The sequence below is a fragment of the Cyprinus carpio genome, chromosome B21 (assembly GCF_018340385.1).
Source record: "Cyprinus carpio isolate SPL01 chromosome B21, ASM1834038v1, whole genome shotgun sequence".
NCBI classification, from domain to species: domain Eukaryota; kingdom Metazoa; phylum Chordata; class Actinopteri; order Cypriniformes; family Cyprinidae; genus Cyprinus; species Cyprinus carpio.
Genome location: NC_056617.1, coordinates 4930629 through 4943200, shown reverse-complemented (window position 1 = coordinate 4943200; position 12572 = coordinate 4930629). Strand labels below are relative to the sequence as shown.

At 38.5% G+C, this 12572-nt stretch overlaps 1 protein-coding gene across 1 annotated transcript; it reads right to left on the bottom strand.

Annotated features, from left to right (window-relative positions):
• Positions 1-4021: 4021 nt before the first annotated feature.
• Positions 4022-10554, bottom strand: LOC122141242 (protein phosphatase 1 regulatory subunit 26-like). Its single transcript, XM_042747909.1, is given in 6 exon segments — positions 4022-4963; positions 4966-5092; positions 5094-5841; positions 5844-6851; positions 6854-7959; positions 10408-10554. Coding segments are annotated over 5 exon segments (3435 nt in total). The 5' UTR covers positions 7893-7959; positions 10408-10554; the 3' UTR covers positions 4022-4450.
• Positions 10555-12572: the final 2018 nt, after the last annotated feature.

Here is a 12572-nt window from a genome sequence, read left to right as displayed (position 1 = left end):
TGAGTGGGAAGTCAGGATCTTCTCTGCAGCAGCTGAACATATAACACAAAACATACAGAAATAAGTATGAGCGTTGAATGAATATTATGTTACAAACTCTTAATAAGAGTCAAGTTTTTAATCAACATCATCTTCAGTGCTTTACTGAAAAAAACACATATATCAAAGCACATATTCACATTAAAGTCTACATTCCAAATTAAGAGGAATAATTCTATAAGCAAGCTGATTCTTCATGAAACATGTGAACACAGTTAAACAAGTGGATATCAAACACTGACTGGTGACAGATTTTGTGTTGGAAAAGAGTGAGATTTTAATGTATTTTATTTCCAAAATAAAGTTTTTACTCACTATAGTATTGCACTGTTTCATGTATTAAATACTAGTTAATTTTTAAACAATATTTGCATTCATTTTAAATATATATTTTTAATTTATTTATTTTTCATTTTTTCTTTAAACGTTTCAAAGGGACCCCTGACACTCCCCTGTGGCCCCAAGTTAGAATAATGTTTCTGTACTATATATATATTGACAGAAACTATATCTCTAGGTCGATGGGTTTTATAATTTCTGTACGCATGTGTAATAATCTCTTCATCATTATATCATTGGACAGTCTCACCGGTGTCTGGCGCTGCTGCAGCGGAGCTGAACGTCTGTCCGTGACATGAGAACAACAGCAGAGACCAACCGAGGGCCCCGGAGAAACCTGCCTTACTGAAAACCGATCATATTCAATTCATTCATTAAATGATACATATATTTCTATCAAAAGTCTGTTGCAAAACTGACTCAGAAAGCCACTATAAAAACTATAATGTTTTATGTCCTTGCAAATCACAAGCAAGACGTTATATATAATGTTGTTACTCGTTACTATAATATGGTTACACATAATTACAATCTACCTTAAGTGTATTAACATTAAATAAAAACACGTTTTATTTCACCTCCAGTTAAGACGCCACAATAGCCATCCCTTCGAGCTCCGCCCACTGAGCGTGAGGAAGAGTGCAGCATTGTGGGTAATGGTGTGCTTAAGACCGATAAAACCGTAGCACTGCATACCACACAAACTACAAATACCACAATAGCCAATATTTGAAACGAATAAAAAAACTTATTGAAGGAACCGGTGTCAATTTGACTACAATGAACAATTTAAATAACTGGAATAAAGAACGTTTAATAAAATTAGTAACTGAAACAAAGAGACAAATAAAAACAAAATATAAAACAATAACAACATATTTTTAAATATACTGTACTATACATGTACTCTGAACACGTGAACCTCATATTTTCCAGCGGCTTCAGTTTACCTGTAATAAAACCAAACATCATAGACAAGATCCACTAATGCTTAATAACCATAAAGTATCTAAATACGTCGTTTTATATTAACCGCTATAAACTGAGCCGTCGTTTTATATCAAGTAAAGTGAGAAGAATGGCATTATGTTCCTGTATTATCTGTGCAAGTGTATTTACCTGGTCACATTTGATCACAAACTGCAGCCTTCGTTTAACTGTTTTGCTTTCCTACAACACACACACACACAGACCTTTTGGCAAACCAATCATAAACTCAACCATCAGGTAGGCTATATATTCACTCACAAGCACTAGGTGGATCAAATCTGTGTTACATAAATGTTTGTGTTGTGTGTGCAAGTAAATGCATGAATTTTTAATACAGTCTTTTTATGTACCTCTATGCTGCTTTTGAATATGAAGGCGCCTGGTTTGGAATTTCAGACTCCTCTCTTCTGTGTCCAGGGCAATATATGGACTTAACAACAACCCTGGATCTATAGAGGTGGACAAAGACCTGGAGCAAACAAAAGAAACAGATTTACACATTCATACACACACATCTGTGAGCTGCAAAGACTAATAACCAGTCTGATTGCTGATATTGTAAACACAAAAATTATATACATTTCATACATTTGGGCGACACATCTAATAAAACAATACTGTTTTTTATTTTATTTTTTATTAGGATGAGTTCAATGGGAATTTAGCGCTACAGGTTTGAAGCAACAAATCTATCATTTTACATGCTTTAAATAAAATCTAAACATCAAAATTTACAATAGAAACATGCAAACTTTTTAAAACAAACTTAACTGGATAATAGAAAGCCGTTTAAATTGAAACAAAAAATCCTGCCTTCTTGTACTGGTCTGATATATCATCATGTCATGAAACAACTTCAATCACAAAACGGTTTAGTCACAAAAATCACAGCATGTGGACACAACAAAGTAATAAAATCCTGTGTTTCAATGTTCAATATTCAAAACAAATAATGAAATAAGTTATGTACTCACATTTACAGAATAAAAGAAATCCTCTCATCTTTTGTGATGAAAAACGACAGGCCGTTCTTTTTTGTGTGTATCCGGATGAGTGTTTTTAAACGGCCATGAACATTCACAAGGACAGAATCTGTAAAAAATAAAATAATAATTTTGAATAGTTGTCAGTCAGTTACACGTGATGCAAGGAAACAGACTGGCATTAGCTAGAAAGGAAGCTACTTTATATAAAGGACACAACACAGAGGAAGCTTTGTAAGATACTGATTAGAAATTCACACATTCATGCATGCTCACACACACAAACACAGTGTAAGAACCGTACAGCCTTGTGTCTCAAAAGTCAATTTTTCATTATAAATCTTCAGAGATACAGTTTGCATTTTGTTTCTCTGTGCAGAGCAAGGGGACCAAAAATCCCTTTTTTTTTTTTTTGCAAAATATTTATGAAAACTGGCAATGCCCAGCATAGTCAGCATGAGTCTTTACTTTCTTCTCTTCTATGAACAAAAATAAATAACATTCTTTCATATAGGAAACACCTACATATAATAAGCAACAGAAACAGGAACCAAGAAACAGGTGCAGAGAGAGAGGTAGAATGAGAGAGAGAGAGAGAGAGAGCAGTGTGACTTTTGAGAAGTATGCAAATATGTGCAAAAAGAGAAGAGATGATTGAATTTTGAGACACTGAGAGAGAGAGAGTTTCCTCCTTTTAATTTGCAGTCTGATATAAATCTTTGAATGTTGTTCAGTGGTACAAAAATTACCTGGTTATTACACGAATATAAAATTCTCAACTAAGTACATAAAAAAAATGTGTTAGAAGGGAACATCATGAAAAAAAAACATGCTTGTTGAGGACAAGTTAGTATTTCAAAGATTTAAAAAATTACTGCTACTGCCGTTTATCTGTAAAATTTTAATACCGAGTTAATTGGCCATTTTTCATACACATTCTACTGTATATACATATGTAAACTTAAAGGGTCTCATTCATGAAACAAGCAGAAGAAATTTGTCTATAAATTGTTCATCAAACTGTTCTTGTGTAGACTGTTACTTTGAATTGAATGGAGCAATTTATACAAAAAAGGGTTTTTGGAACTATTTTATTGGAAATTCATTCTGCTTGTGTTTCACAAATGAGGCCCATCTTAGTCATTCACTGTTGCGCTGAGGAAATTTTCCTCATTTAGAAAACCTCAGGGACTATTATAATGTTACTGAATGGTAACATTAAAATAGTCAGTTAAAAATAGAGTAATGTTACTCTCAGAGGACAAGGGTCTTGAATGATGATGCTGAACCATTGTGGGATGAATACTAAATGAATATGGCACTGATGCAAACAAAGCGCGTTTTCATTCTCTTGGCCTTTACATTCTACAGTCCCTCATACAGTTTAGTACATAAAGACGCAATTTGCATGTTTTGTGTTTAACTTGTAGAATTTTTTGCAGAGAGAAAAAAAAAACTATTTCCTTATGGATAGGGTACATATTTAAACCTGGGAACTTTTTAACATGTAAACTCACCAATGAATGATATTGGCATCTTTTCATAAAACTTCGGTTTTTAATTGCGATTACTTTTCGTAGTCTAAAATAAGAATTTCTCAAAAAGCAAAGTTTGTAAAGCAGAATTCATTCAGAAATGCTGCAGCTGCTGCAGAGAAAATACAACACAAAAACAATAAAAAAACAAAGTTTAATCTCTCTTCATGACATCATGTCTGCTTTTAAATATATTTATAAATGTACAAACATACAAAAAAAGGATGTGGTACACTCAAAGAGTCCTACATGACGTCCCATGGAACCTAAATCATACAGTACAAAAAGTCAGAAACATTGAAATGCAGGAAGAGATGCTGCAGTCCGTCAGGCTAATGCTAAAATAAAACAACTAATGCTTAAAGCCGAAGGAAAATTTCGGCTGTATGGTTGGGAATCTAGCAAAATACTTGCGATTCATTAACTCTTTCTAATTAAAGACATCGACAATTTGTTGAAGTCTTTCGTATCTAAGATCTTAGAGCATGGATATGTACTGGGATTTGGCAACCATGTTCCCTCAACTGATGTGTGTGTGTGTTTGGAGAGAGGACAGGTAGGTACTCACTGATTATGGGGCTGCGTCTTCCTGTCTTTTGTCTTCTGATCTTTCTTTCCCTCATCTGACTCTACATCTGTCTCATCAACACATTTCTCTTCCTCATCTTCCTGCTCTTTCTCTTCCTTGCTAACACTTCCTCCCTCCCTTTGTCTCGCTCCTAAACATGCAGTGGACTCAGTCGGCTCAATCTGGCTGACCTGCAGGTGTTTTTTTGCTAAGGGCGTTGGGAAAGCAGCCTGGTCCCGTTGTACCTGGATTACACTGCCGACCTGGTGGGGGTGCAGTACAGGGGTGGGCTGGCACAGGTGTGAGGTTGCGGGGGATAAGTGTGGTCTATCAGAGAGGGGCGTCCCCTGGTCCCTTTTTAAGGCGGGGTTATGCAAGTAAAGTCCCTCTGTCCTGCCCCCAGGGGGCGCTGAGGTCGAGAGGTCACCACTGGTGACAGCACAGGAACTAATTTGAGGTTGTCGAGATAGGCGAGAGACAAAGAGAAAACTAATGACATCCTTCAAAGGTCTATCCTAGTGGCTAACTGTACCCTCTGGCGGCTGACGGCAAGGTCATTACCGTCTGCCGAGGAAAGTTCCTTGACGTCGCTCATACTGCTGTTAACGGGTCTCATCAGGAATAGGTTCTGGTGTTGGACCGATGGTCGGGGGCATCTCTGAGCTCACAGAGGGGCGTAAGTATGAAGGAGTTGGGGGTTTGATGGTATGAGTTGTTGGAGTGTCCTTTCCTGTCTGGGAGCTGCCGTTCTTTGGATCTCTTGGGGTCGAGATCTCAAATTTTTGACTTTCGGTCCTCCTACAACCCATAATGCAAGAGCTGCCAGGTGTCAGGACTGGTCCCTCGTTGAGTTCTACAGGTGTGTCCACGGATCTTGCAGGTGTGCCCATGGATTCCGCTTGTGTTTCACTTTTGAAGAGTCTACCAGAGGTTGATGCTGAAGCAGAAACTGGAGTTTCAATTAGAATCTTGTGAAGTTCTGGTTTAACGTCACACTCTGTAGGTGAGGTCAAGGAGTCTACGGCCTCTTCCTCCTGTTTGGTGTTTGCGGTGAGAGGTGTAGACTCCTTGGCTCTTTCAGCTAGAAATCTCCTGATCTCTTGCTCAATGCTATCATCGCTGTCCACAGAACTGTCGTCGTCTTCTGCATGCAGACTGGAAGAAGGTATGTCCACATCTTGAGTCTTAGGAATCCCACCATTACCAGTCACCTTGTCAGGTTGTGCAGGGCTTTTAGATTCTTTGATGTTCTGGACTTCTGATTTGCCTTTAACTGCTTTGCTTTTATGACCCTTGTCATTTTTGCTCTGAATGTTGAGTGTTTCTTTGCCACCTTTCAAGATGCCAGACTTAACAAGCTTGGAAGGGATACTCTTCAGGTCTGTAAAGGTTTCTGTTTTTTCATAGCATCCAAAGATGAACCCTCGGAAGGTCTGGTGCTTTTTCTCACCTTCATGTCCCTCACTTTCTTTTTGACTTTTTTCTTTGTCTTAAGCAAGTCTTTAATTGCGGCATCTAGATCCTCGTCACTGTCCAGGGAGCTGCTTTTGCCACTGCTGTCATTTCTCTCTGAGCCAATAGCAGTCTTCGGACTGGACATACTGTAAGTGGAACCTTTGTCTTTGAGTACACTACTATCAGTACCCTTGCGAGGTGGGGAGTTCTGCTTCGGTTTGCTGATTTTCATGGTGGTTAGACTACTTGAATGGGATGTCACAGTGGGTGTAGTTGAAAGCTCTGGTCTGGTGGAGTCACTATGATTTAGAGGTGTCCCTGGAGGCTCCTCTTTAATATTCATAACCAAGTCACCATCTCTAGAAAGTTTGCTTTGTACTTCTTTGAACTTGCGTTTTTTTGACAGGGAGAGCCTCACTGATTTATTCGGCTGGGTTTCCTTCATCTTCTTCTTTGGCTCTTTGCTTGCAGTGGGATCTCCTGAAGCTTGTGGAGGTGCAACTGTTGTTGTTGGAAGCTCTTTGTTCATCTTTGCTTTATGCTCCAAAAATTTCCTTATCTCTTGTTCAATGCCGTCCTCACTGTCAACAGAGCTTTCATCACTTTTATCTGCAGATGGTGCAACAGTGGGGAATGTTGGCATCTGAAGCAAATTTCTGTTAGCAATGTTTAAGTTGGACTCAAACACCTCGGGCATGACGGTTTTGGAGATGTCTAGAATAGCTTCAGCACACATCAGCTCAGCAGTGTTGACCTTCAGGCTGGAATGGATCTGATGTTCAGTGTGGGTTTGTTTCGAGTTTGAAGGGGGTGGTGCACACCCTATGACTTTAGAGCCCTGGGATGTACACTTGTTCAAAAAGTGGCTTACACCCAGTGGTGTAGGGAGATTAGACTTCTTGGTTATCAACTTCTTCTTGCTCTTCTTGGACAGTGCTTTGAGGGCTCAGTGCTCATGCAATCAGAAGAAGCGACGGCTGGTTTGCTACGTTGCACAGGCACAAGTTGGGCAGATTTGAGAGGACTTTTCTTTTTCTTCTGCTTGTGTTTTTCTTCCTGGAAGCGACGGATTGCTTCCTCAATACCTGCATCGCTGCTCGATTCAGAGTCGTCCCTTTGTCGTGAAGATCTCAGGGCATCTTTGTCACCTTCCTGTTTTGTTTTTTTCTCTTGCTGGAATCTCTGAATCTCCTCTTCAATTCCATCATCGCTGCTTGAATCGAGCCATTCCTCTTCCTCTTTAATGACGAGACGAGGTGGAGATCTGTCCATCTCTGAAGACGAGGAAGATCCTTTCTTAGCTCTGGGTGGAGGAAGACTTTTTACAGGCAAAACTTTACTTGTGTCTGCTTTCTTAAAGGGATTTTCTTTGCTTAGCTTCTTCTTCTTGACTTTCTTCTTAAGGGGCTGCGTCCCACTTAAGGCTCTCTGTATATGATTGCTTGCAGTTAGCACCTTACCACTACTGGAATGTGTGTGTTGTTTAGCAGCATCTTGGACAGCTGGTTCCCTCCGCTGAAGCTTGGGCGCTGGGGGCGAACTTGCCATCGGATCCCCTTTGCGCTTGTGGTCCACCTTCTCCTTCAAATACTCCTGAATGGCCTCCTCAATGCCTCTGTCCACAGAATCATCACTGTCCGAATCATCGCCAGTATCAGATCTGGCGGGCTGTGGCTTAGTGTCTGCTCCTGTTCGCCGGGATCTGGCAGAAGTGTCCATGAGTCGCATTTGACCCTTGTAGTCAACCTCGTGGCTGGAATGAGCAGCCTTTTCAGTCTGCATGTTTTCGCTCATGTCCGAAGACTGGGTGCTGTGGAGGCTCTCTATAATCATCTGGATCTTCTGTGGGATGGGGGTGCCGCTAACAGAGGCAAGGTCGCTGTCGGAGGCACTGTCATTGAAAAAGAGGGGCAGGCTGCAGCTCTTATTGGACCTCCATTCCGAGTGAATAGCCACCACTGGAGGAACTGTCTTCAGGAACATTCTAGAAGGTCGGAATGGAAGGGATGTAGGTGCATGGGGAAGCTCCACCGGTGATCTTGTTTACATTCTTAAATGGAAAGAACAGAATTTGTCATTTTAACAACTTCTAAATTCTAAAACATTGCATTACAACATAAGCAGTGTTTAACAGAGTGATTAGAGCATCATTTAAACTAATAGGGATACATTTTTTAAAAAACATTAATGGTAGGTGGGACCAGGGAGAGTTGAAGTTTGTCATTTTAACAAATTATCTACCGGGATGAAATCACCATCATACAACAATTAAAAAAAACAACAACATTCACATCACTAATGGATTATAATAATGCAATCAGGTTATAAATATCAACTTACAGAACTTTTGTCATCAGAAGATTCTCGTTTAATTTGACATGCATATTTGCTCAAAACTTTAATCTAAAATGTATATTGAAAGAAGAAAAAAAAAAGAACTAGAACAATTTCTGATCAGACAGGAAGGGTTGTAACAAGTTTGGGATAGTATATATGTATGCTCACATTTAACAAGTAGTTAGCACATATTTGGGACAAATTATTGAAAAGACTAATTGTAAAATAAAAAATAAAAAATAAAAAAAAACTGTGTAACTGACATTAAAGCAAACAGATGTTACAACATTCCCCAGTCTCCCTATTACAGGCAGCGCTGTCACAAAAATTTACAGAGCCTGGTATAAAAATTATGGTTGTGCTCCCCAGGCTCCAGGGCAAATTAGTAGGCCCACAAATCAAATATGGGTCACGGCTGGGTCAAAGATAGCAGAGAAAAACAATGCTAAATGCAAATAAAATATGGCAGTTAACCATATAATCCTGTACTTTTTTAATCAAATTTTAATCAAACAAATTAGTCTTTCACTTGGTGGTATGGCTAATACTAATTCATTAGTATTGGCCAAGTGTTTTTGTTCCATGTAGACTGGTCAATCACAATTCAATGTTAATAGTAAGCTAATTATACAACATCTAAAAGAGTCTGATAATGAAAATTTGTGGGGGATATTCAGCTTTATTGGCTATTTATAAACAATATAAGCCTATTAAACATTATGAATATCATGTTCTGTAATTTTAAGATTAAGATTTGTAAGATTTAACACCAGAACAGATGTTTCAGTGGTACGAGATACAACCCTGCCGATATTTGTTTATGAACATAGAAAGACCAAACCAAATTGTGTGGGTTTTTTTTTTTTTGCCAAACTAATTATCATTTACGAACAAGCAGCGATGTTCGAATGCCAAATGAATGAGCCGGTACATTTTAGTGAATCAAAGACAAACAACACGACCGGTGTAGTGCGCACTGGTACGAACTTCGAACGAATGACTCTTATGGACTGATTCTTTTAGTGAATCACTTGTGATTCGGAGCCTTTGCTGAATGAATCTGAAACTGTAAACTATTACTTTCTTTACTTTTAATTAGCCAAGAACTGCCAGTGTGTTATGTTGTTGTTAACGCTTAGTGTAGTTACAGTCTACTTTGTCTATATGACAAAAATTACGAGCTTTGATTCAGTGGCGTTTTATATAAATGACTAAATGAAATGATATACATGTATTTTAATATTTAGTTATCTTTATATATATATATATATATATAGTTAGAATCAATTATTGGAACTATTTACACCATAGAAATCCGTGTAAACATTTATTTGTGCTTTGTTACGTTTGCTGAAAGATATCATCACTTGAGGAGAATAAATACGAACAAGAATTACATTTATTTAAATTTCTCATCCGTCCAAAGTACTAAAAGAATCACTAATGGAACTGTTAACGAATCAGAATCGTTAAGAGGAACCAGAATGGCTATATTCATATTGATTCCTATTGCTAATTTTAAGGGTGCACAGGCTACATGCTTCGATACCCGAGCGGTGCCGTAGCCGAGGCCCCTTCGCCGCCTTCAACCGCTTCATCTCCTCAGACAATAAACTCCCGTAAGTTATGACAAAATAACTCCCTCAGCTGAACGGAGACATTGTATCTCATTTGCACTTCACTGCGAGAAACTTGTAGTGTTTTTTTGTGCTTCTGCAACCCGCCGTCAGAGCCCCGTCTCACCGGCGCACCGGGCTGTCCCTGCGCGCAGCTCGCGGCTCTACCTGCACTCCAAACCGGGGAGCGGAGCTAAGAGACACCGTAGAGGAACCAGCGTCTTCCGCCTGCCGGCCACGGTGTCTCCGGCCGTGTTTACACTCGGTTATTTTCAAAAGAGGGTCTGTTAGGGGGAGGCTCGGAAGTCGTGCGTTTAAATGTGACATTTAATAAACCAACCCCTTAAAATGTAGCAAAGAAAGGGAAGGAGGAAAGCTTAAGTCCGCCTCGAGATGTAACGTTAAGCGCCGAGACGCTCGCGGGGCCTCTTCACTTCTCGCCGGTTCATTTCGCAAAACCCTCTTTGTATTGTCTCTCCAGCGAAAAACATCACAGAAGTAACAGCACGCTGCATACAAGCGACATATAACGAGATGATGCTCACCTTGCTACTGATGAACAGTTGTTGCAGTTATCTTCCAGTGTTACAGATCCAGCTTTTGTAATTCTTAGCACATTTTTTGGAGCGTCTACACACGGGAGCGGGCGCGCGCAGCCGTCTCGTGCACCTTCCGAAATCACTTAAAGACACAGTACCGCATAACTGACGAGAATTGTGTTGTGTTGTGATTTACATGTTTTATTTTTTCCTCAAAACGTTTTTTTTTTCTTATTTGGTTATGTTTGATTGAATGGTGAAGAAAAAGAGACAAGTATCCAGCATGCATGTGAAAGTTGTTGAGAGAATGTACACAGTTTGCAGATCTGAAATTCATGGAAGCATCGAGATAAAATAAAACAGGAAATAATGACTTTATCTCACAATTAAGACTTTTCCCCCTCCCAGTAATGAGATATAAATGCAGAATTGCAGGATATAAACTGGCTATTGCTAGAAAAAAAAAGGTATGAATTCTGAGATAAAAAGTAGCAAATTTTATTTATTTTGTTGTGGAAGCAAAAAACAGAATTACGAGATATAAACCTGAAATTGCTAGGGGGGAAAATCTGAATTGTGAGATAAAAAGTCGCAAGTAGACCTGTGTATATATATTATTATTTGCTTTAATTGTTACTTTTATATTCGGTAGGCAAAATAAGGAAAAAAATAATGAGATGTTAACACAGAATTCTGAGAAGAAAAAAAAAGTGAACTCAGGAATTGTTTGTGTGATATAAACTGGAAATTACCAGAAAAAAGTTTGAATTTTAAAATAAAAAGTTTTTTTTTTTTCCATGGCGAAAAAAAAAAAAATCACGGAATTGTGAGCTCAGATTATTTATTCCTTGCAATTCTGACATTTCTTCTCAGAATTTTCTTCTCATAGTTTATAAATCTAGGCAAAGAACCTCAAATATTAATGATTTGTCACCGCATTGTTTTAAAGACTGTACTATAAAAACTAAAAAAAAACCTAAAAAAAAAATAGTAATACAATTAGATGTCCAAACAGTTTATATTTAATTTATAGTATATATAATATAACTTTATATTTTTGACCTTTTTATTTGACAGTGGTTAACTGAAAGGCTGTTAAATTGCAGGCACATGTGAAAATGTTCCTTTTATAGTGTGACAACATGATCCACAGTTGGGCAAAAAAGGGCACCGTGCATTTAATGAAAATGATTACTTTTCCTGGCCAATAATAATTAAAATATTGAATAGCTTTTTTGTATACATGACTTTTCGGTGTACAAGTTTAAAAGTTTATTTCTGATATAAAGAATGGATGTTAAAAACACAATTTTGATATACTGAAGATGATTTATTTACAGCTATTTAACCATATTTTGGCTATTATATTAATTCATATTATGCTTTAGACATTATAGCATATCATATGATTAATCTCAGCATTATTTTTTGTTAGAATCAGACAGACAAATAGTGCTTTAGGAAGATAAATGCTCCATGAGATGATTTTGCAGTATATTTTGTGGATCAGTCCTACAGAACATCTTCAACATTCATTTCTCTTTTCTTTGGCTGTTTCTGTGTTTCACACCTCACCGGCTCAAGCTCACCTCTGCTCAGCCATCACACAGACATGAACTCTGCTGATCCTTTAGTTTTACACTCAACTCTTATTTATGCATCATAAATCTGACTTACTAAATTATCATTAGATTATTATCTTTTTATCTATTCCTGAAACTGAGACTCTAGTTTGTTTCTTATTTCAGGAATAGATGAAGCATCAACAAGTGAAGTGAAGTGACATTCAGCCAAGTATGGTGACCCATACTCAGAATTCGTGCTCTGCATTTAACCCATCCGAAGTGCACACACACAGAGCAGTGAACACACACACACACTGTGAACACACACCCGGAGCAGCGGGCAGCCATTTTATGCTGCGGCGGGGGCCCGGGGAGCAGTTGGGGGTTCGATGCCTTGCTCAAGGGCAACTCAGTCATGGTCTTGAAGGTGGAGAGAGAACTGTACATGCACTCCCCCCACCCACAATTCCTGCCGGCCCGAGACTCGAACTCACAACCCTTCGATTGGGAGTCCGACTCTCTAACCATTAGGCCACGACTTCCCACGACTTCCCCAATTAGTTATTAGAGACTACATCGCAGTGTTATTTTATCGATGTATTTTTT